The 25,257-nt window shown below is 42.8% G+C and overlaps 1 protein-coding gene across 1 annotated transcript in view; it reads right to left on the bottom strand.

Annotated features, from left to right (window-relative positions):
* Positions 1-236: 236 nt before the first annotated feature.
* clybl (citrate lyase beta like) overlaps positions 237-25,257 on the bottom strand; it is a 76,128-nt gene continuing 51,107 nt past the window's right edge. The window contains exons 3-8 of the mRNA XM_080456870.1: positions 20,001-20,189; positions 14,636-14,737; positions 13,559-13,652; positions 12,818-12,985; positions 6,871-6,995; positions 237-3,152 (exon numbers count right to left, since the gene is read on the bottom strand). Of these exons, the coding sequence (XP_080312996.1) occupies positions 3,057-3,152; positions 6,871-6,995; positions 12,818-12,985; positions 13,559-13,652; positions 14,636-14,737; positions 20,001-20,189 (774 nt within the window). The 3' untranslated portion in view covers positions 237-3,056. The remainder of the gene's footprint in view (positions 3,153-6,870; positions 6,996-12,817; positions 12,986-13,558; positions 13,653-14,635; positions 14,738-20,000; positions 20,190-25,257) is intronic.

Here is a 25,257-nt window from a genome sequence, read left to right as displayed (position 1 = left end):
TGAGACGCTACGAAAAGAGAGAAACTAGATGTGTAGCCTAAATCAGTGAATTTGAACGGAAACAGAATAATTTTAATAAGAAGAAAGAAACAAAAAAGTTTCAGTGGAGAGGTGTACTAAAGCTTATGGGGGGGGGGGGTGTATCATCTTAAGGTTTCAACTTATTTTAAGGGAAAATAAACCCCAAAAGGGTCTCAAAGAGAAACTGACTGCAGACACTCAGATGTGATTTAAAACATTGTTTAATCATCCCTAGATGATCAATTTAAAACATTGTTTAATCATCCCTAGATGATCAATTTCGGAATAATGTCAAGTATTTGATTGTATATTAATTGCATATTTTTTATGACACCTGTTTGTTGCTCCAGGAAAGGGCTTAAGATGATATATTGCCCAATCAGCGGATTCTCCTTAGCACATGTTGGAGCAAGGTAACACACTTGTCACCTCATCCATGGCTACACTGTAGCTGATGTAACATCATTTATGTTTATATTTATGTAGCACATTTTTACAAAGCAAATGTTCTTACATCAAGGACTCTTTGGGTCACATGACTTTCTGTACTTGCATGTCGAGCCTATAACCACGAAAAGATACATTGTGTCATAACTTTGTTTTGTGAAATGTATTGAAGTCACAGTATGTGTTCAGAATGATAAAATGTGTTAATATCAACTACAGCTGATGTATGTATGACACAACAGGTTGAACATGATCTCATGCATGACTTTTGTTCTTAATTTAAAGCCATTGTATTTATTAAGTATCTGATCAATAAGTTGTCACTAGCATCAAAAACTTTGTTTAGAATAATTCGTAACTCTGAATCTATGAATCTGAATTAGGAAATAAACACATTCCTTTAATAATTCCGATTCAAGTTGCGTTAATAATTGACTGATGGATTTTTCTTTTTCCTTTTCCAGCATGTGACATACAGATGATTGTTTGGTTTGACAGTTGTCCAAGGATCAGTTCAAATTGGAATTAATGGTTTGATTTGTTGGCTCAGAAACATTAGCTAAAATGCGACTTTGAATGATAAATTAATGAAAGCCAATGTGTAATACAATTTCTTCAATACAATTTAGCCTAATGATGTGCTTTGACTAGTGTAACTTAGACACTTACTAAGACAAGTTCACTCTGAACCACATCACCTTCCTGACTTTCAAGGGGTTATACTATGCTTATAGAACAAAGATCCACCTGAATGTACAATTATAAAAGTAAAGATATCTTATAATCATTACTTCATGTGTTCTTTCAAGTGTTTTAATCCGGGAAAAAAATCGGTTTCAAATTTGCTGTACATATATCACAGTTTAAATTATTCACACCACAACATAATATGGAACCTCTGAAACATAACACTCCGCAGAACTTGCGCTCTTCCGAAACACTGTTTGTGGATTTAACTAAATGTCTCACAAAGCAACCCACTTTGCATCAAGTTCATATTAAAATAATGGGCGGGACTGGGCTAAAAACAAACATACATTTTAAAATTGGACATGAAGGCAGGAGAGAAAAGTGAACCAGGGGTTAGAGAGGGATACGTGGCCAAGTGCCAAGGAGGCTGCTTATTGTTTGGCCTTTAGCTGGACGCAGGAGTGGTTTCGATCTTTTCTGTCTGGCTTGGCCTGGCACAGACCGCAGTCCTGCTCCAGACACAATAGATCATACAGTAGCCTGACTAGTACACAGAGAGAGACAGAAAGAGCGAGAGAGAGAGGAACGAGAGTGGGGTGGGGTGGAGTGGTGTAGTGCCTTTCATTACCATGGTCACCAATGGCACTATTAACCATTCAACACCTCCCCAATTATCCTCCCATCCGCAGTCAGAGAGACAAAGCGCTGGTCGTGGTCTGCTGGAGCAACATGGCCACTAATCTGTCCCACTCCAGCATCACACCCACTTCACTGTTTCTCAAAGTCAGGCAAACACAAGCACTTTACCCAGACGCATTGTCATTTTATTTGTAACTTGGCACCACGAAAAGCACTTCAATGATGCGTGACTCTGGTCTGTGTGGTGGTGACGTTTTTCTTCCAATGCATTCATCCTTTTTTTTCTCCAAACAAACGTCAATAATTACAGGGGCACAGATAGACAGAAAAAATTATTAATTGTGCTGAATGGAACTAGCAGGAACATGTTATTTTGGTTCAATTTGAAGGATGCGTGTACTGTACAGACTTAGAATTCTGTCCCGCTGATGGACCAGGTAAAGGACAAAGCTACAGCATGTGCCACTGTTCCGCAGGTCTGGTGCCACACGCCTGTAGTGAAGCAACCACACAGGCACGCTGCTGATGGAGAAAGAGCCACATGGCTCGATTGAAACAAAAACACAACGTGTTGGTTTAACTAAATTCGTTGAGGCTGTTTAGCAAACAGGACTTTGATGTTTTTTTAGTTGGGGCTGGGGCAGGGGGGGGGGCATGGGGGCTGAAGCCAGCGCTGAGGCCTGGCTTTAAGGCTGGGGCCCAACGTGGTATGGATGAATAGCACGACAACAGTGGCTTGTTGTGTTTGTTTACCCTTTTGCTCAGCTGCCTGGACCCTGGAGATGGGAGAGCATCCGTCGTGACCCAGGAGAGGTGGGAGGCACAGGCACACACACACACACACACACTGGAAGAAAACACAATACGCACACCACATGACACGCCAGCAAGCACATTAAATGGCTTGCCAAGAAAGTGCCCGTGCCCACAGAAGAATCTCAGATACTTCATTTTGACAGGAGCGCCATCAGATGTCCGAGTGTTGCTACATGTCCTTAACTCATTGAAAATGATAGAATTTGCATTTATATTTTCTTTTTTTACCTTAGCAGCAAAGACAAAACAAAAAACATACCATTAACTGAATCAACACACAATTAACATAAATATAGAATTTTGTTTCCAGTGTCCCATTATATTTGTTACTGACATAATTGTTCGTTAAGTTTTTCACACAGTATTGTCCTTAAAGAGACCCATTGTTTTGACAGATTCTGGTGTCATGTGATCTCCTGTCACGTCCGTCTCTCTCTCTGGGTTTATTTTCCCGGAACAGCGGCAGACAGCGTTATGATGTTCTGGGCCTGCTTCAGCGAGGGCATGTCAATCATACTGCCACGGAAGGTGAACGCACCCTGGACAGGATCACAGAACAGCAGAGGAGAGAGAGAGAGAGAGCAACATTAGCAAGTGAAAGGTAGAGCAGAGTTAAATGCAGGTGATTCAACTGAAGGCATTTCCCCAGAGCATAAATTGACCATTCGCTCTGTGGCCATTTTGCCTTTACGTCATACTCGGATGGAGCGGGATACCCCACCCACCGCCGGAATGGGGTTTCCCTCCCCACCAGAGTATGATGTAAGCGCAACATGGCTGCCGTGTGAATATGGTCAACGGACTCCGAGTCTATAAAGGAACATTTAAATTACTGTCCCAAACATATTCATGCAAAGATGAACATATGTAGGATTTTCATTCAAGGATAGCATCCCTTGTGTGCATATGGTGATGTAAAGTAAAGTGTGTGTAAAGTGAAAGTGAAATCTTGAAAAAATAGCAATAAAATTAGCAAAGACAAAAGAACGGCAAATTATGTGTAAATTTGATGCAAAGCAATGAAGCAACTTGACTTAGTTTTTTGTTAGGTAAATTATTTAGCTATATTATTCTTGTATTCTTTGAACACCATCAGCATCCGCTGAAAACACTAAATAGCTTCAACAGATCATCCTCACCTAGGTTCAAGGTTTCTTTATTGATACACTAAGATAATAGACAAAAAACTAATAAAAACATATCTGTATGTCCAACCATTCAATATAATATAAAAGCTCTACCACCTACTAATAACTGTCCTGCAAAGTCAAAATATATAGAAACATGTTCAAATATGCAGAGATAAAAAACTAAACATGAGAAGAACATTAAGTTGATGCCCGAGGAGGTGAGAATTATAAGAAACAAGAGCCACCATGCTCTCTGTTCAAATCCTTGTCATCAACAGCGAGCGTGCGTGCACGCGTGCGCACACACACACACACACACACACACACACACACACACACACACACACACAGTCACACAGAGTACACGCTGTCGGTGGCAGAGGGATGGGTAGGATGGGTCCCTCGGGCGATGCTTAGTGGGAGCAGGCCTGGCAGGGAGAGCGGTGTGGGCAGATTGTGTATTACCTCAGCAGATAGCCCACAGAGCTCCACACACAGGATCCAACCATGCACTAAATTAGGAACAATAATATTGTACACTTAATTGGCCTACCTCCCCCTAGCCTCCTATGTTGTCTCTGAGAGTATACACACAGGGGTGTACAGTAGAGATTCTGTGGAACCACAGAGGTGTGCGAGTGAGTACACAAAGGAACAGTCTTATTCTCCCAAAGGAGGAAAGGCCTGTGTCATCAACATGCCATCTGTCAAAACTGCCTGACACACAGTGCCTGTATGCACAGAAATGACTATTATTATGAATGTACCTTGAATTGTAGTTGTATTGTAGTTTGTTCCAACATTAAAAAAAAGAAACAAATGTAATGCACTAAAGATAACAGACACATGGACCAAAAATTCAGTAAATTCAAAAGTTCCCTATAGAGACCAGAGCAACACTGGTATGTGTACCAGTGGCACCTACTGTATAGGGCACCCTCTCTGTAGGGGCAGCAATCTTGCCCATTACTGCACCAGCGTGTCTACATCACGGTTGTCTTCTTGCAAATTAAATTGTGGTGCTTAGGCACTTACTCTTGTTTTTCGTCAATAACATTGACTCACGTACAGTTGAGGGACAGGAAGCCAGGTGAAGACCCATACACGCCAATAAGGCTTATTGAAAGTTCAACTCCTGTCCTCCCGGCTGAATGCACACAGTCAAATGCACAAAAACACAGCACAGTACCTGTACTTTTGTTACACAAATGTACTTTTGTTACACAAATGTATGGGTCATACAACTGCAAATGACAACCTCATAATGTCGTTACTCATGAATATGACTATTGGCAGAAATGTATCATATATAAAAGTCAAATGACTCAAAAATCTATCCTCACTCTCTGCAGAAGAACCATGCACAACTGATGCTTATCTAGTAGTATTCAGGAGACCTGGATAAGCTAGATTTTGTGGAGGAGATGGTTCAGTTTACCGATTCCATGAGCAGAATTGCATTACATCTACAAGAGGCCGTTCACACAGTCTCAGAGGAGAATAACAATACAAGATCATTTCTTCAAATGTGTATATGGCTTTAACGTTGTTTTACCTTTCACAAACACATGTGGTGAGTGTTCTTTGTTCAAGCTGTCTCTGGTGAAAAACAGACAGATTCATAATGGTCCCAGAGAGGCTTAATCTTTGCACCTTAATCTTTTATACATCTGCAGGCTGTCATTGGCTCTGTACGATGTATATTAAGCTGCTTTCACACATGCACTGAAAGCCTGAACCTCAGTACACATCGTCTGGAGGGGCTGTATGTTTGAACGCAAATGTCCAAAATGTTGTACTGGATTTGGAATGGATTTAACACTGCCAGCTCCCTAGCACAACGTCTGTGTAATGTTTGACTGAGCCCCATAGGCTCAATGTGGGAATAGACCAGGTTATTGCCTGGCAAATTCACAGTGATTGAGTGGGCATGTTGATCATGTTTCCATGGGATTGACATGAAACTAAAAGAAAACATAGCCTGGTATGGCCAGACACTTTTTAGCTCTAGCAGATTTGTCTGGTTTCCAGGCTAACGAAAACAAACTTATTTTTTGTTGGAACAATTGAGGTATGAATTGAAATCGGCCAACTATCTCCTCGGGGCAGTGGGATCTAATGACAGATGGGATCCAAAAGTCATTACAAAGGGACGATACAGAACAAACCAAATTTGTATCATCAGCGCAGCCGAGTATGTGGGTTGCGCCCATGAAAAATGTGACAAATCTTCTCTGCTAATGCCACACGGCTTATTCTGTGAGAAGTCAGCGCAAATATATTAAGTGTCCCCAGATTATGCCCATATAGGGAGATCCATTCCGTCAGCACCAGCTGACATTGTTAGGCAATGGTTATGTCACAGTAGTGCATGATTTTGCCCAAATAGGGGCATGCCTGATGTCAACATACTGCCATAATAGCTGACTGACATGATCAAATGCTGGGTACCAAAACCTTAATGTTGATAAACGCGTTGCTTAATTCGCGGCACAGTGTCAGCGTGATAACCCAACAACTTTTCTTCTGCTTGTTCTTCATGAGCCAGTTTTAGCTTATCATTGCTGTCAGGCAGAAACCTCTTATTAGTTTTTTGTTGTCATGGTTTGTGGGCCAAACACACCAACTGATTATTTAGGGTTAAATCTGTGTCTCCGTTCTCTCAGCATTCTCTCAGGGAGGGGTTCTCCCAGCGTCACGTCAGGGCAGACATTAAATCACAGAGGACTGCTGGGATGGTTTTCCTCTCTGCGTGGATTGCAGTTGCTTTGTCGGAGAAGATGCTTTTCCAGCGTTCAATGTCACATAGAAGGAGGGAACTGGCTTCACGAATCAAAAGGTAGTAACGTGTTTGCTGTGCTGCTGTTGCTGTGTGTTAGCTGGCCAGCAGCACCGTAGTGATGAAACTCTGGAGAGTAAAGCTTGATCTATACTGTACATCTGAATTACCGTACAAATCTGTCTACTGTTTTATTATTAGTCTAATAAATAGTTTTGGTTAATTTGTGAGCTTCCACTGTATCCAAAACATCCATGTTAGTAAAGGCAAGTCAGCAGGAACCATGAACACTGCAGAATGAGTAAAAATGACTGCAAATTACTGCTTGGTGAAATATGCTGACATTACCTTCCCCTCCTTCTGATGATGGTCAAAGGCTGCAATGAGCTCTTTGGCCCACTGGAACCTCTCCTCGCTCGGGGAAAACTCCTCCTGTACAGCCTGGATCTGACCAGGGTGGATCACCTGCTTACCTAGACAGAACAAAAGCCAGAGGCAACGCACGCACGCACGCACACCACACACACACACACACACACACACACACACACACACACACACACACACACACACACACACACACACACACACACACACACACACACACACACACACACACACACACACACACACACACACACACACACACACACACACACACACACACACACACACACACACACACACACACACACACAGTAATAAAATGTAAAAAATATTGTCATAGTGAAAGGACTACGGCTTCTATAGTGATATTCGAGATGAAACACAAAACGAGATTTGGAGTAACAAAACATCGTACTACTTTTTATTTATTTATTTCAGGGGTTAAGTCAATACAGTATATGTTACAGCATGAGGCAATTGCTGTGGGAAATATAGTTACATTATCTGAGGGTAATTTCTCCCTGGGTTCCAGCCGGCAGGTATTCAGTGTGTGTGTGTGTGCGTGTGCGTGTGCGTGTGCGTGTGCGCGTGCGTGTGTGTGTGTGTGTGTGTCTCTCTCTCTCTCTACAAAGTGTTAAGTCAGCATTAAGGTGAGTCATTGAGCCACCGCAGGGCCACAGGATACTATGCATTACAAGTGACATCAGGTGTCCCCTCTATGCTGTCCTCTGAGCCCCGTGTGGCCCCGCTGTAGCACTGAAACCTTGCTGCATGCTTAGTTACACTTCAATCTAACACAGACGCCATCTAGAACAGGACCCTGACATGAGAGAAACCAGGCTGTGCATGCACCCACACACACACAAGTGCATTTTGCATATGGACACACATGGATACACGTACACGTGCACACACACGCACACACACACACACACACACACACACACACACACACACCACATCATAATATATACAAGATACCATTTTGTTACATTTAATAATTGCAGTGAAACAGTAGCAAATTTACAACCAGCCAGTATATATATTATTTTTTCACTGCGCATCGTTTCCTAACCTTTGCTAAAATATGGATTGCCTCGTGAACAGAAACAAATGAATTTGAAGAAATCGGTCGTGTCAACCGCAAATTTCTGACAGCAGCATAAATTAATTTTATGCATTGCCCCATTGACTTCCATTCCAAACCTTTGAGCGGATAATGGTAGAACGGTCACCTGGGTCTCATTTGAGACAGGAGCCTAACGAGGAGTTAAGGCAGACTCCATCTGACACAATCCTCAGTTTCCCTCTGCTCCTTCACAGTTAAATCTGGACGAACGCCACAGACATAATCCCGTGTACATTTGCGGATCAAACTTGCGGCGATAAGTTAAGGTTATGAAACGTCTGGCGACAACGACGGCCTGGCGGCAGCCAGCAGGTTCTCATCAGTTTAGAGCTTAGCTCTGTCTCCTGACAGCAAATCCTTCAAGGTGGCCGAGCAGGCGGCCTGCGCTAGCAGAATTTAACCACTTAAACCCTCTAGACTTAGTAAACTGGACCCGAGTTGGCTGTGTACTTGGACCGCTTTTTGCCATCTACACCAAATGTCTTCGTCAAACATAGCTGACCCACAATGCTTGTAGGTCAGCTATTTTTGGCTAATGTTCCTCCCAGAATATGAATGCTGGGGTTTAAGTGGTTAACCCAGGAAAGGAGAGGAAACAAGAGGAGCCCTCTCCCCTCACCCCAGTTAACCCCCCAAGAAACACCCTCACAGCAAGTTACATAATCAACACACTCTTATAAACCATTTCTACATCAAATATACATGACATAAGTAGTTATTTTCAATGCAAAGATTATCCCCAATCGCGACCTCTGAAAACAGAGTTACAATAATATTATGAACCGTGCAATAAAATCAAATAAATCTGACTGAGGTTTAATTGATCTCTTAGAGTATAGAAAATTACCATTATGGGTCCAAATGTTATAAGACAAGTTCTGACTAAAATGACCTTTTTTTCCTACTTATATTTATCCCAAATAACTGGCCATGCGGCCCCCATAGCATAGAGCAGAGCCCATAAGCATATTGCTACTTGCGCCATTTGTTGCGGTCAAACGTTATTTTTTTCTTCATGAATGCATCCATGCCTTGGTTGTCCCACACGAAGTATCGCGAGGAGTGGAGTAGAGCGTCATTTCTCCCAGCCAGCCATTTGTAAACATATCAACGTGGGGTGAAATCACGCTCTACTCCACTCCTCGCGATACTTCGTGTGGGACAACCAAGGCATGGATGACAACTATTAACAGATTCATGAAAAAAATAGCGTAAGTAGCGATATGCTTATGGGCTCTCTGCTCTATGCTATGGGGGCTGCTGGGGAAACTGGACGACAGGGGCAATTCTGCAAATAGACCTCATGGCCAGTCATTCGGGATCAATATAATTAGGAAAAAAAGGCTGCATGTTATTTTAGTCCGGACTTGTCCTTTAAATTGACACCCAGGGTGTGAAAAGCCAAGGGAAATTGTACTTATGCAGTCTCTGTTGGGTAAACAGCCTAAAGACTCCTTGCTCCCTTGGCAGAGACACACGTGTTTGTGTGTGTGTGTGTGTGTGTGTGTGTGTGCGTGTGCGTGTGTGTGCGTGTGTGTGTGTGCCTGATGCCTTCTGGGATGTAGCAGAGTGGCAGTGTGTCTCATTCCCTCCTCTACCACCTGTTTTGCTTCTGGCAGTGACTTAAAGATGGGAGTGTTTCCTTCACTTTGCCATCAATCCTGGAATTGCCAGGGTTAAATAAAAATAGGCAGTGTGTGTATGTGTGCGTGTGCGTGTGCGTGTGTGTGTGTGTGTGTGTGTGTGTGTGTGTGTGATGACAAGAGAATGACAGAGTAGAGAAACAGACAGGGTGACTCAGGTGCCCTCTTTTACAAGCCATTGGCTCCCCTAAATCGCATCATTCATGTCCTCCAGCCAATCCCTGTCTGCCATGTGGCGCTGGCATCTCATTGGAGGATTACTATTTAGCAAAGTGCTCTCAGGCGAATGATGGGCAGGGTTGCTGGGATGGTAGTGAAATGTGGTCCCTGAACACAGAATTTCCACTGAAATTCAGTGAATCTGTCCGATTGACTGTCACCAAGCAAAAGGTGGGGAAACCATTCTAAACCAATCTAATTTATACTAAAAACTATGTATTTTAAACTATTTTCAATACATTTCATGTAAACACTCCTCAATAAAAATCCTTTGCACCCAGGGACCGTATTTCATTGCCATCCCATGGACGTTGCCCGTCATCTTTTCTCCATTGAGAACACATTGTTTTTGTCATACAACAAAGTTGCTCGGCGAAGTATAAATTATCGTTACCATTTGGGTAAAGGCAGCTGAAACACTCGGACACTTTGAAGGTACAAACAAGATCAAAGCCACCAAATTAATTAGCTCCGAGTCTGTACTGTACCTCACTGTTTTGGTGCAGTGAGATAGAAAACATACAAACAAGATACCTCACCTTCAAACCTGTACACCAGTGTGTAGCGATAGATGTCAGTGCTTCACCTGTGCTCTGTGCTAATAGCTGCTGTATGGGGCTTCGGTAGTGCCAAGGTCAATTACAGCACCGGTAGAGGCTTTTGGCTGACAAGTATTATTGCTTAAGTACACTCTGGCCAGTAATAGCCACTAACTAAGATTATACAGAGTGCCCAGGCTTGTAAAGCCATTAATACACAAGGCCTTTGAATTGTTCTTTTCTATAATATACCAAACTATTTATTTCATCAACGGGTTGCTTCCATTGCTGTCTTTGTTCAAGCTTCTAAAATTCCTCAATCATGCATGATATACTTATTTTTTATAAGAAAAATATTTAAAATGCAAATGAATCATATCACAATCAAATATACAGTATAAGATTGGAAAACTCCCGCACCAAATGTATATTTCGGTCAAACAATCCCATTTCTTCTTGATAGATAATGAACACCAGCACAAAGATGTGCAAATGTGTGTGTGTGCGTGCCTGCGTGCGTGCATTTATACTGTAGTTTTGTGAGTATGCAAAACTCACAAAAAAAAGATCAGCAGTTTTTAATGCCAAAAGATTGAAATTAAGTAAAGGGATGCAAATGTTTGTTTGTGTGTGTGTGCACACGTGCGTATGCGTGTAACATGGGGAGTGTGCTCATGGACTACTCACTTGGCAAATAAAAGCAAAATGCCAAGAATTTCTTCCCTGCCAGTGTGAAATCTCACTAATGATCATAATGTAATAATATGTAACCTTGTGCTGCTCTGCTCAATGAACTCACACAGCTCTCTGACACATAACAAAAAACAACCAGATCATAAAACAAAATGCCCTGAGACGCAAAGCTGATTTATTTACTTAGACCCACACAGAAAGGCTAAATGTTTCAGATTTATATTTAATTAATCTTTAATTGGCAAAAATGCAACAACAACAACAATTTTCACTGCAGACAGAGAAGAATAACTCTGGAATATCCACTTTGGAACAGTCTGTACTGCCTCCTGTGGTTTGTTACACAGTCTGTGGTGCACATTCACGCACGCATGAGTGCATGTGCGCACGTACACACACACACATTCTGAAAGCGTTGCCTGGCTACAGGCACACACTGAGATGTTACACTACAGGCTAACATTCTATGCTAACTGCTTCTCTCTCAGACAGACGTGCACGCACGCACGCACGCACGCACATGCACATGCACACACAGACACACACACACAAATTAAAACCATTTAGTCTTCCTTTCATGGTGGGCAGAACAGAAGTGTCATAATCAGAGAGACATTTAACGACTAAACAGCGCTGTCTGCATTTCGGTAGAATGGAACCAAAACTACTGTGTGTGTGTGTGTGTGTGTGTGTGTGTGTGTGTGTGTGTGTGTTTGGGGGGGGGGGGGGGCAAGCTGAGCAGGCTGGGGGTAATAGTGATTTTTATGTGATATCCTTTCTGCCATGAGCAGGAAGAAGAGTATGTCAATGTCAAAACGAAAAAGCCAGGAGATCATTTGTTCCCTCCTACTGTTTTTCTAAGCAATGTTTTAAACATTCATGAAACGCCTCACAAGCCCTATTCTCCCCGGAAAAGCCAGGAGGAGAGAGGGAGAGAGAAAGAGAGGGAGAGAGAGAGACGGATAGATTGAAACACTGAATGGTCCTGAACAGATGAAAATTATTAGGGGTGGGGGGTGTGGGTCTATCACCAGAAAGTGAAAGGAGATTGAGTATGACCACCCTTGAAAAATTTAAAATATAAATAAAATCCTCAGTCTAAAGCCTGATTTAGACTTGGTTGCACATTGTTCGTATCTTCAGTAGCACCAAAATTAGCAGATCTACAAGCTCAGCACACGTCGGAGCATGATGTATAGTGAGTTGTATTTGGTGCGATGCGCCTGTGCACAACTAAGTATAAATCAGGCATTGCTGTATCCATTTTCATGTATCCACTTGTGAGTTTGAAAATGTAACCAAATGGACCCTTAGTTGCATTTGTACATTCTTAGTGTTAAATGAACACTGAGGATTTTACAGTGTGGATGGGAGATGAAATGAAATCAAAGTCAAAAAGTGCAATATTTGTATTTGAAAAGTAGCAGAGATAAAGTCACGTGCTTGCAAAAAAAAAGAAAGGAAAACACTCCAAAAATGTACAGTGCTCAAGTAAATGTACTTAGTTACTGTCCACCACTGACGACAGGAGAGTCGACGACTTGAACTATACGCAGGAGACACTTACGGGAAAGCTAAAAAATAAAAACCTAGTACACTGCGTTTCAGATTAGCCGTCCCCAACGGGTACGCTGGGGTCGAGTTAATGGGACGGGAGGGAGAGCTGGTCAGCGGGGACGGTGTACCTGTGAAGCCCATGAGAGCCCCCTCTCTGGCCTGCTGTCTCAGCCCCTCGTTATCCTTGTAGTCGATGTAGACCAGGTCGATGGCCTGCAGGCCAAACGCCTTGGTGGTCACCACCACCTTCTGCCGCGCGTACAGCAGCTCCCTGGCGTCCTTAGTCCGCGTGGCGCCTGAAAAAGAGGACATAAATGTGGAGGAGGACACATAATGGAAGACCATCTTTTCACGCCGTTTCGCCCAGGCTATATAAGACCCACTATGCAAAGGACAGCAAAACACGGAGTGTAATATGGTCTATGCCTTCATACTTTATACGCATCAAATAAACAAATACATGTATTTATGTATATTACTGTACTGTATGTAACTGAAATGTATTTTGATGAGGAGTTACCAAACGTCCATTCCAAGTTACGGGCTCGTTTTATTTCTAAAGCTTGGATAATTGGGCAAACTAGACTGTATAATTGTACAGTCTAGTTTGCTCTAGATCTCATACTGTACTAAATACAATGTGAGATCAGTTTATTTAATGCATATCAAATATGAAGGCATACACAATATTATACTTTAGTATAATTAGTATAGTTGGTTTTAAATAGCCTGATCGAAGGTTAAACGCTGTAAAAAGAGGGTCTCTTCCAACACATAATAGACAGCAGGATAACAAGAAAACATGGGCCGCTGGGCAGCGACGGGTGGGTGAGTGGGCGGGGGGTAAAGGGGACTACACGCTACGGTACCTATGCTGGCACAGAAGTCATCAGAGCCGAACACAACACCGTCGTGATGGAGGCCGGCCTTGGGAGCCAGTCGACGCACCTCCTCACACACGGCCTGTAACACACACACACACACACACACACATTTAGACTGACAGAATATTCGTGTGTGATTCTTGTTGAGAGGCATAAAAGACATCCATCTATCTATCAATATATATGACATCATGTTAATCAGTTATTGCGTGTTCATGTTTACACAGAGTTTAATCCAGCATGCCACCTCTGCTTACTCCTGCAATAATTGACATGTGGATGGGAACCTCCAATCACACAGACATCCATGGACACACGCACGCACACACACAGTGTATTGTCTATTGTGAAAAGCCTGGAACAACAGGAATGTGTCTTGCATGTCTTGGCTCCCAAATTAATTTAAGCACTAGCTGTGACACAGCGATTTTTTTCTTCTCGTCCTCAGTCCCTGGGGTTCAGTCTGCGAACACACACACACACACACACACACACACACACACACACACACACACACACACACACACACACACACACACACACACACACACACACACACACACACACACACACACACACACACACACACACACACACACACACACACACACGGGTAACCAAAAGACAAATCAAGAGAAAGAGGACAGAATGTTTCTCCCCAAATCCCCAGACCGCGCCCTTTCCCCCCATGTAGCTGAAGGTCACGCTGAACTGCAACCACACTTGCTTTGATGCCTGCCAAAATATCATTAAAAACTCATCCAATAAGATTATATTGAAACAGGTCTAATTAAAACATGTCAGTGTGTCTATCGAAGGGGAGAGAGCGGGGGGTAAGAGAGAGAGAGAGAGAGATTATAAAGAGACAAAAAAACAACAACCTCAAAAGCCTCATTTTGAGAGACTGTCCGAGCACTTTGAATGCCTGTCCCGTCTCTCTTTAGACACGTGGAGCGCGGTGCCAGCTGACACAGTCTTTAATCTAAAGTGAACGAGGGACAAACAGCAGAATGTCTTACGCAGGCAGTTTTTGGGGGTTGGGATTTTGTTTTGCAATTTTACCTTAAAATTGAGCAGGCCCACAGCGGTTTCCACGAAGGTGACCAGCCGAACGGGCTCCGTCAGCGCTCGTCCTTTCAAGTGGCGCTGAAACCTGTCAACGAACTTAACACAGGGGGACAAAACGCACACACACACACACACACACACACACACACGCACACACATACACACAGTCACACACACACCTCATTAAATACAGTCACTGCTCATCTGAATAGGGGGGAAAAAGCAATCACAATGCATTTATTTGTTTTCGCCACAGAGAGACATCTACTGTTGATCTCTTCTAAAACAGCACAGCAAGGATTTGTCAGTTCTTTGCGTGACCATAGCTCATGCTGTATGCTTTTAGCCATGTATTTGCTTTTGGAGTGAATTGTTCTTCCTTTCTTTATGCAAAACTTTGCTGCGAGGTTCACTATGCCGATATATTTAATCACTGTCAACCTGGCGTCCCTATTTTGGGCATGTCATTATAAAAGAATCTTCAAAAAATACTGAAAATAGCAGATCTATGAGCTTACAATTTGTCGCCATGCGAGGCGTTGTAAGCTTGTAGTTCTATTTAACAATTTTTGTGCAACACGTCATACACCAAAGCATAAAATAGGGCTTAAGTGGGTAAATCCGACAAAATGCAGTGTTTTTCTGACATATCTTTGCTGTATGATGGCGTAGCGAGGTTCAGCAGTCAGAGCGGGGTGAGTGATGTCATTAATGCCTTGCCATGTAACATGAACGGGAAGAAAAGGAATCACCAAACTGAGATATCAAACTGCTTGTGTCAGAGTGAATTTGAAACCGTGAAAAATATTCAGGATTAACAATACAGCAAAATGATAAGACAGGGCTTTATAAAACCACGGTGGGACACACAGAGAGAGAGAGAGAGAGAGAGGTGGAGAGAAAGAAATTGAATTTTAACCCGCAAAAATAATTTGAAGAATCTTGACACCTTTATTTACCTGCACCATTCCCATTGCAGCCTTTATTCAGAGACAAATATTAAGTGCTGGGAGTGTGTGTGTGTGTGTGTGTGGGGGGGGGGGGTGGCGGGTGGGATGGGGGTGAGCAGTGCTGCACCAAACACAGGGGTAAATTATATTTATTGCATGATGAACAAGGCTCCCCAGTGCCTGAAGTCTTCTGCTCCGTCTTCTTTCACAATATGCCGTTCATCTATACACACACACGCCACCTCATCTCCAAAGTGGCTACACGCATGCAAAAAAACACATGCATACGTGTACACACATGAAAAATACACAAAATTGCATGGGGATAAAAACGGTGGGGGAATAAGAAACAAGATTCAGGGGCGTGTTTGAGTGCATTATTCCATTCTGCACCCACCCCGACGGTGGCGGGAAACGAGGAGACTGGAGCAACAACCAGACTGTGATATGACACTTTGCCGAGGCCTTTATTCCGCGTGGCTCCTGCTAATATGCGAGCTCACCTAAAGAAGGGCTTTAGAACCAAGTTTAGTTCTTTGAAGACCAAAGCATTCCAATTTTTTCCAACAGACCAGCTCACAGCCAGCCCTGGACTGCCAGTGGGGTAGCCCAAATTCCAAAATCTATCATCTGGAAACACACAAAAGCCCCTACCGTCAGATATTTTCTTTCAAAGCCTGAATTCCCCCCCCCCCCAAAAAAGGCAGAGGGGGCAGGGGGGGATCTGTGAGTAGAAATGTCTAACTGCATGTCCCCCCCTCCTTCTCTTCTCTTTTTCACTCTCTCTTTCACACACATACAGAGGGATAAGGTGACAGATATAAATAACCTCAGGTAAAGTGTGCGGCTATTTTTTTCTTGTAAATGAGGACCAAAAATAGCCCCCAACGCTCGCACTCATGCCACACTTGTTCTCAAACTCAAAGAGTGGGCCTCCGTTGAAGGATTTGGGGGGAGAAAAAAAAAAATAGGGCCAATTTTAATCATCTCCCCATTCAATCTCAGTAGGATAAATCATATCTGAGAGATTTGCATAAATACAAACCATCAAAGACTTTTCATCTTCAAAGAGGTTTTCAAGACCCAATAGGCTTTGTACTGTAATCATCTGAGGTCACAACCCTGCAGGAGCAAGGCTGCTATGGCAACATAAAAAAACTAACGCTGGGGGCTTAACATAATATAAGCCCCCCCCAACACACCACCCACCCTCTCCCTTCCCAAAATGTGGAGAGAGAGAGAAGGGGAGAGGGGAAAAGACCGACAGAGGACAAGAGAGAGAATGGGGGTTCAAAAGAGGGTGTAGATAAACCTATGTGAAGATATTGGGATGGATATTATACATGATGGATAATACATGCAGAATACCAGCGCTACGATGAGTGTGCAAGTCCTTACCAGGCTGTGACCATGGGGCTTATGTTTGGACTCGGCTGAGTGAAAACAAATGGCAGCTCTATCGGCAGCGCCGTTGGCGTATAAGAGCTTCAACAGCCGAGTCTCTCTCTCTCCCTCTTTCTCTCTCTGATTACATGTTTATATGCTTTTGGTGTATTCTCCAGTTCATCCATAATGGACGTTAAGGGCCCCAATTCATGGCGCACAAGAGGCGCTGGTTGATTGTTCCTCTTGCTTTAGGTACAACCATTAGCTGGCACTCAATGTGAGGACCATCACTCACATTGAGTGAGAGACGCCCTAAACATTTTTTTTAGAGACGCAAAAAAAAAACAAAAAAAACTCACACCTCTCCTTCCCATTTAGTGCCACGCTACAACACAAGCCTGCCAAGGATTTTCACAACTCCGACCATGAGAAGGGAAGGAGGGAGATGGGGACTCTCAAGAAAAAGGAGGCTATAGTGGGACAAGTTTCAATTAATTTTCTTCAAAAGGGGGCCAGATTAAATGTTTCCGGCCTGCTGAAGTGTTCATTTCACAGAGGGGAAGCGGAGAAAGGGATGAGGGGAGGGGACGGGAGGAGGAGGAGGAGGAGGAGGAGAAGAGGGTTGGGGTATAGCGGGGCCAGGGTGCAATTATTTCGGTCCGAGTGCACACCAAATAGTGTGGCGGGCAAAGAATGCGCACGGCTCCGAATTTGTGTGAGAATTGTCCTTGGACAAAAGGAGGGAGTTACGCCTGTTATCGCCCAATAAGGCCTGTCAGTCACACAAGGGCTGGGGGGGAGGAGGAAGGCAGAGCTAAAGATTTCCACACAAAGGAAAACAAGTAAGTCCATCTTTTAGTAACAAATCAGTCTGGAGGTTCCTGTGCTAATATCAATAAAAAAGGGAGGAAAATAAACAGGAGAGGGATTTACTGCCTTGCCTTACAAGGGTGGAGAGAATCAGAAACATGCTTACAACACACAGAAAACACAGGAAACACAAACAGACACGCGTGTGCACAGGAGAAGATATGCAAAGTTTGGCAGGCAGACCAACTCAGCAATGCGCACATAGAATAAATTAATGTAATGTAATAAGGGTATTCAATTCGGCAGTATTTAGTGACACAAGTGTGCACCTGCACCTGTAAACGTACACACGCACATGCACACACGCGCACACACACAGACACACACACACACTCTGCATCAACAAAAACTGGTTGCCACTGGGTCGCTTAAGCAGATATTTGAGGTACAGTCGGACTTTAAAATGGTTAAAATATCCAGCATAACATAAACATCTGAGAAAGAAAAAGAAAAATGATGCCTTTTGAAGTTAAGAAAGGAGGCGAATGGAGAAAGAGTGAAGAGAGAAAAACACCTGTCGGCAATTAGACTGGGAAGAAAGAGAGGGCAGCAGGAAATAGACGTGTTCTAATTAAAACCACTAGTTAAAAACTTCCTGCTCCTGGCCCCAAGTCTCTGGGCGCGTGTGTGTGTGTGTGTGTGTGTGTGTGTGTGTGTGTGTGTGTGTGTGTGTGTGTGTGTGTGTGTGTGTGTGTGTGTGTGTGTGTGTGTGTGTGTGTGTGTGTGTGTGTGTGTGTATATGTGTATGTGTGTGTGTGTGTGTGTGTGTGTGTAGGTTTGCGTAAAACACAGAGGAAAGGACTGGACAACCTCCTTTCACTCTCTCTCTCTCTCTCTCTCTCTCTCTCTCTCACTGTCTTTCTTTTGCAGTGCTTTCCTCCTCGGTGCCTCTGTATTACCCTGAACACTTTTCTTTCCAATGCTATTCTCTTCTCATCGGCTCCCATTTCTTCTCACATTGGCAATTTGCAATCTGACGCTATTCAACACAAACGTTACTGGAAGAATAGAGCCTGCCATGTAAATCCAGTCATAATAAACAGACAGAAAAGGAGAGCGCTGGAGAGATTGATATCAAGAGAACACGGAGAGAAAGACAGAAGGAGACAGAGCGGCAGACAGATGTGCAGACAGACAGTAATAGGGCTCCTCCCGGTAAGTGTCCCATATGGAGCTGATCAGAAAGGCCTGCTTTAATGATGTCACTGTCTCCTGACCTGTGGGAGCTGACATCCGCACAGCGCCCCTTTATAGAGAGCCAGAGGGATGGCGGTCCAAACACAAACACGCCTCTTAACTACTGGTGCAGGCAACTTAGCACAGGGAAATGGTAAAACCTAGGGGGGAAATATCAACGACTTTTTCAGTCAAAATATTCATAATGTTCATTATACTGCAACTGAGATCTTTTTCTGGTAATTCTTTGGTCGGCCAATAGGTTGATCATCAAAAATTATGATCAACGTATTGGACCAGAAGCCCCGTAGAAGGGGAGCTTTTTTGAACCAGTGACATGTTTGGACAACTGATATATATTATTTAAATGTGTGCCTTGGTAAGAAGGGAAAGATATTTTTGCATTGGAGCTCATTTCCATTTACTGCACTGGTGTGGTTGAGTTTGTAGTTTGGTTAGGTGAGGTTTTACTGCAGTTGGCCACAACATGACTTTTTTTTGTTTTTTTTTGTTCCAGCAGTGGTAGAAGTCACCATTGTGCTGTTTCAAGGACCTCTACAGCCTCTGAAGCTAATCTGCAGAAATGTCATCCGTTTCTTGAGCCAGAGCCAAGAAAAACACAGTTTCTCCCTAGGTCCTGCCACAGGGATCGATTCCCGCTTTTACTGGGAAATGGAAAAGTTTGTTATTGTTTCTTTGAAGATTCCCGCGGTTTCCTCTTACTTCATGAGTTTGCGCATGAGTGCCACTGTGTTCTTTAGAGACGCAGCGAGAAGAGAAGAAATGTCATGGGTATTTTTAGTCATGTTCATTTTTTTGTATGCTCAACAGTTCCCTGCTTTCCCTTGGGGAACTAGAGAGTGTGCCTCTTGTGCTGCATGTTTCATTAATAAGGCAGAAAACCACTGATGGCTTCATTTAGCGTTACGTTGTGGATTTTCTTTTTTCAGAAGAACCATAATCTGCTACAGTCTTACCCACTGCACCTCCTGGGTATCCTCCACTTTAGGCAGCATGAGGGCAGGAGGAAGCACCTCTGCCTGCAGTATCACCTGGAGGTCGTCTTCTGCCAGACCGCTGGACACAGAGTTAACCCTCACACACTTCTCAGTCCTGCCCAGGTCCAGCTCCGCCAGCATCCTGGGGATAGTCTCCCTGGCCTCTGTCTGGACCACAAGAACAACGAGACATCGTCACAATCATTCAGTGTGAAGCCACTGGCTCATAATGCAACAGGATGCAATTGTTAATGATATAATATTTCAACTACTGCATGTAAAAAGATGTGAATTTGTTGTAAAGACGTGCATTAAATATGAATTTCATATGTTATGAAATATTTTATTATATTTGATTGATTCATTTGTATTGTGCTTAGTACAAGCAATAGTACAACCCAGAGGATAAAACATAACAGTATACTTAAAGGACCATACTGCTGGTCTGGCATGTTCAACCTATGTTCATACAAGTAGTCCTCACTAATGTTCATTATAAGATGGTGGCCCAGCTCCATGTCTCAGAGCTGGACTGTGGATGGTTCAGAAAACTTTTTTTTATTAATGCAAGAACAGTGACCTCTTTTTTAGCATGCTATAATGCTGTACTTTGTATTAGTTTGGAATCCATATCGATGACGTCATTGTTAGGCAGGTTTCTGAACTGTCCATAGCCTACCAATGGCACGTGGAGTGAGCAGACGGAAATTGTGCCATCTTATAATGAGCATTAAGTGAGGACCAATTCAATGAAAGATATGGTTGAAAATGAGTGAAGTGCTCCTATGAATAGACAATGACATGTATTTACACCTGGTGTGGTCCTTGAACCACTTGAACCATTGATGAAATGTGTTGCAGATATGCTATTTTCAACGTAGAGATTTAGTGTGAAAGGAAAAAAAGGAGGGGACCAAGTGTAGACCTCTGGAGGACCCCTGTCAATGGCGCATGTATGGTTTAAGTGGTTAAATACTCATTGGAAGACAAAAAAAGTATTAAAAAGTGTATACTTGAGAACATGCATGTGTGCAAGTATAATTATGTTTCTGAAATATAGTTGTGGAGAAATATAATATGAGTATATGAGTGTGCGTATGTATGTGCGCGTGACCTGTGCATGAACATTTGCTACTATTCACACACACAAAATGTGTGTGTGCCTAGCCAAGGGTTGCAGCCGCCAGGACCCAAGGAAGCTGCGTGGGAAATAGCATTTATACGCCATACGGTGCAACTTTTGGCTCTGTGTTGTTTAGAGGCCTCTCAACGTGGGACCCAACTTTGGGGTAGATTGGATGCAGCGTTTATCACAATGTGCGTTCAAGGTGTCAAAAACAGAGAGGAAGGAGCGCATCTGTTTGGCAATGTGTCAAAGTTGGAGCGTTAAAATCAGAGTTCCTTCAAATCTCTAAAGGAGTTCCCAAAGGCTCTATTTTGGGACCTATATTGTTTACTATAAATATTAACAATGTTATAAACACACCTGTAATAGCCATTTATATGCAGATGACACAATCTTATATTCCTTTTCAGACTCTGTACAGGTATCTGTCCATATGTTGCAACTTGCCTTTGATTCCAGAAATCATTATTGTATTTTAAATTGGTTTTAAATGCTGACAAGACCAAATTTATGCTTTTTACTTAGGGAAGAGTTTTTAATGATAATGATCCTCAGCTATGCACCTCAAATGGTACTTCCATTGAACAAGTTCCTTATTATAAATACCTTGGGATTTGGTTGGATGGAAAACATACTTTTAATACACACATTGAGATTTTAACAAAGCCATTGCAAACCTTTTACTACAATAGATCCTGTTTTCCATGAGGCACTGTTCCTCTCTGCTTTGGACTATGGGGGACATTATATACAGAAATGCATCAGGCGACAGCTAAAACCCTGATCACACCTGTCATACTGTATAATAAGGTTGGTTGGCCCTCCCTTGCGACTTGGAGAGATCAGCATCGTTTTTTATTTATTTATATAGTTTTAATTGGGCGTTTACCCTCTTATTTAAATTATCTTTTGCAGTGGAAAACTAGTGCCTTTCATACGTGCTCTCAGGACTGTTTGATGCTTGAGATTCCACGTGTCTCCACTGAGTTTGTTAAGTCTGCTTTCAAGTTTTGTGCCCCCCATACCTGGAACACCTTACAGGGGTTGAGTACAGCTCTCTTGTTCCCCTAGGTCAGTTTCAGTCAGATATATCAACTTTTATCAAATCTAAATTGCACCCTTTTTAATTGATGTTGATAAATCATGTGATGTAATTTTCTTTTAAATCATGTGATATTATTTATTTAAAATGTATTTTTATATTGTTTGTGATTTTCTCAGACTTGTAATCTCGGCACCACTGGAAAAGAGGGTCTCGGCCCTCAGTGTGTTTTCCCGAGAATTAAATAAAGGTTCAAATTAAATGAAAGCGTTCATGATTTTTGCCATCGTTTGTAAATCCCCTCACGCAAACTTTAGAAGGCAATCATAGCCAATCGGAATGGAATATGATGTTCTTCACATGATTCCAGAGATGATGTATACTGATTGGTGTGAGGTTTGAACATAATCTGTAGGAGTAGTAGCAAAAGGTGCGTTTAGAAGAAAATGCTAAATGGCAGAAATGGGCGTGGCTTATATGGGGAGCTGCGTCGTGATCCAAGGAATCCAGGGGAAAGAAAATGTATTGTACGACCTAAGGGTCAAGCATTATAGGCCAACACATAAAGCGCCCTGTTATAGCGCCACCATGGCCGATTTGCAACATTTGGGGTGAAGTGCCTTCCTGCAGTGAGCATGCCAAGTTTGATGCCAATTGATCTAGCGATTCTCGAGATTAGCTGTGCACAGGTGGATGGGCACACATGCACACAGACAGGGGCGAAAACATAATCTTTGAGGATTACCTGCAATACTTATACCCCTTTAAGCACATTAACCCTGGCGTCCATATTTCTATCAAATGTTTTCAAAATTGATATTTTTTTCCCTCCAAAATAGCAGATCTACAAGCTCACAACGCAACGCATAGTGATGCCTTGTGGGCTTGAGGATTGGCTATTATTGATTAGCATAGGTATATGATAGGGCTAAGTGATTAACTTAACACATGGAAAGACAACAGCACATATCTGCATCTGTCTCAGAGTCTGGAGTGCAGTCTGTTTGACACAATGCAACTGAAGAGAAACCTGCATGCGCCCCGGATGCCTCTCCCCAACAAACACAGGCATTGTGCGAGGAGGAGAGCCGGAAGAAAAGACGAGGAGGATGGAAAAATCAAAGGAGGAGCCAGCGGTCGCAACGTCTATCAGTAACACGGTAGCACACACACACACACTACTAGATTCAAACCAGATGCCGGACTAGGAGAAAAGGAGAATGGAGGGAACGAGGGACAGAGTGGGTCGAGTGAGAGAAGTCTGGACTGGGAGAGGAGAAAGGCTCTCTGGGAGAAATGTGTTCCGAGTTAAACAGCATGAGGAAATGGTAGCTTAGGAGTTGTCGGGTCAGATCAGAGGCTGGGGCCTGTGAGTGCCTCTGTGGTTGTGTGTGTGTGTGTGTGTGTGTGTGTGTGTGTGTGTGTGTGTGTGTGTGTGTGTGTGTGTGGGGGGTACAGATGCTCTGATGTCCTGTTTGGCATTTTTGGAACTTATGCTGAACATAGATTCCTTAGAAAGAAAACAGATTGATACCTAACAGATGGCCATTTATTAATATATATGGTGCATTTCATTTTATGTTAGTTTATTTTATTCATTTTATCGAGGTTGAAATGACATGTCAGGAAATGAGATCCTCCACCGCTAGATGCTGATGAGTGTCATACGTAATGCACTGCTATTACATGCTTGACAGCAACTTGATCATGCAAATAACATCGATTGTGTTCTGCTTCACAAAATCCCACAGAAATATTTGAACTGGCTGATTACCAGCAGACCATCTTGCTTACTTAGAAGACAAACTGACCAATACCAATGAGTGTGTGTGTGTGTGTGTGTGTGTGTGTGTGTGTGTGTGTGTGTGTGTGTGTGTGTGTGTGTGTGTGTGTGTGTGTGTGTGTGTGTGTGTGTGTGTGTGTGTGTGTGTGTGTGTACTAGGGCACGGACGATATATCAGTCTGGTCCATATATTATTAGATTTTCTTGACGACATAACTATGAGCCAAAGTAGCCAAAGTTTCCCGATTTGTAACCACTTTCAACATGACATCCCTATTTTGGGCATGTCATTATAAAGTGAACAGTTTCAAAGTTTTCAAAAATGTTCAAAAATAGCTACAAACTCACAGCGTGTTGCAATTCCATGCTTTGTGAGTTTGAAGATCGGCTATTTTAGAATCGTTTCAAATGGGGGATTAAGTGGTCAAATGTTTTCATACATTCAAATTTATATTTCTCTATACAAAAAAAATAAGTGATTGTGTATATTTTTATTTATTTGTTTGCTTATAAGTTAAAAGGTTCTCAAATAGAAACTTTAATCAAATTAAAGTTTTTCAAATTAAATCGTACTCTTTTTGACAAAATATCGGTCAAAATATCGGTCAAAACATCGTTAATCGTGGTCTGGGAGTCTCCGTAATCGGGATTGGCATCCGACCCAAACATCTTGCATTGCTCGGGCTCTAGTGTGTACGTACAACAGAGACGCATAAAACGGGGAGCCCATTCATCAACATCTCTTGTAAAAAGCGGGTAGTACAAGGTGGACTAGCAGAGTAGAACTTCAGAGGAGTAGAACTTTATTCTGCTGTGTGGTGGGGGAACCTCAGGGGTCACGGGACGGCTCTTGAGACAGAGCAGCTCTCACTCTGATCTCCTGGAATGCAGAACTGCACTTGATGTTATGAATACCCCTCCAATATCAATAAAATATGGTATCAAAGTACATATCAAAGATTAGCCAGGATTTAATAGGGGGTCATATCTGGGCTGCGCTTCTACGTGTCGTCTGTTCACAGCATTAGATGAGACAAAAGGGATTGTTACACCATGAGTGTGCTGTGATCTCTTAGTCTTAGTGAAGTTTTAGAATGAAGTGCTGTCAGTCCCCCCTCACTCTCTCTCTCTCTCTCACTCACACACACACACACACACACACACACACACACAGAACCAGTGATAGACCCATAACTGTACAGCGGTAACTTAAAACGGACGGAGCGATTTACGCAGCCATAACTCAAGATTCATAAACCTGCTACATGGTGGATAAAATTCTGCC

The sequence above is a fragment of the Gymnoscopelus braueri genome (assembly GCF_963280865.1).
Source record: "Gymnoscopelus braueri genome assembly, chromosome: 18".
Classification (NCBI taxonomy): Eukaryota; Metazoa; Chordata; class Actinopteri; order Myctophiformes; family Myctophidae; genus Gymnoscopelus; species Gymnoscopelus braueri.
Note: the sequence above shows the minus strand (reverse complement) of the source record. Positions and strands in the feature narration are given on the sequence as shown.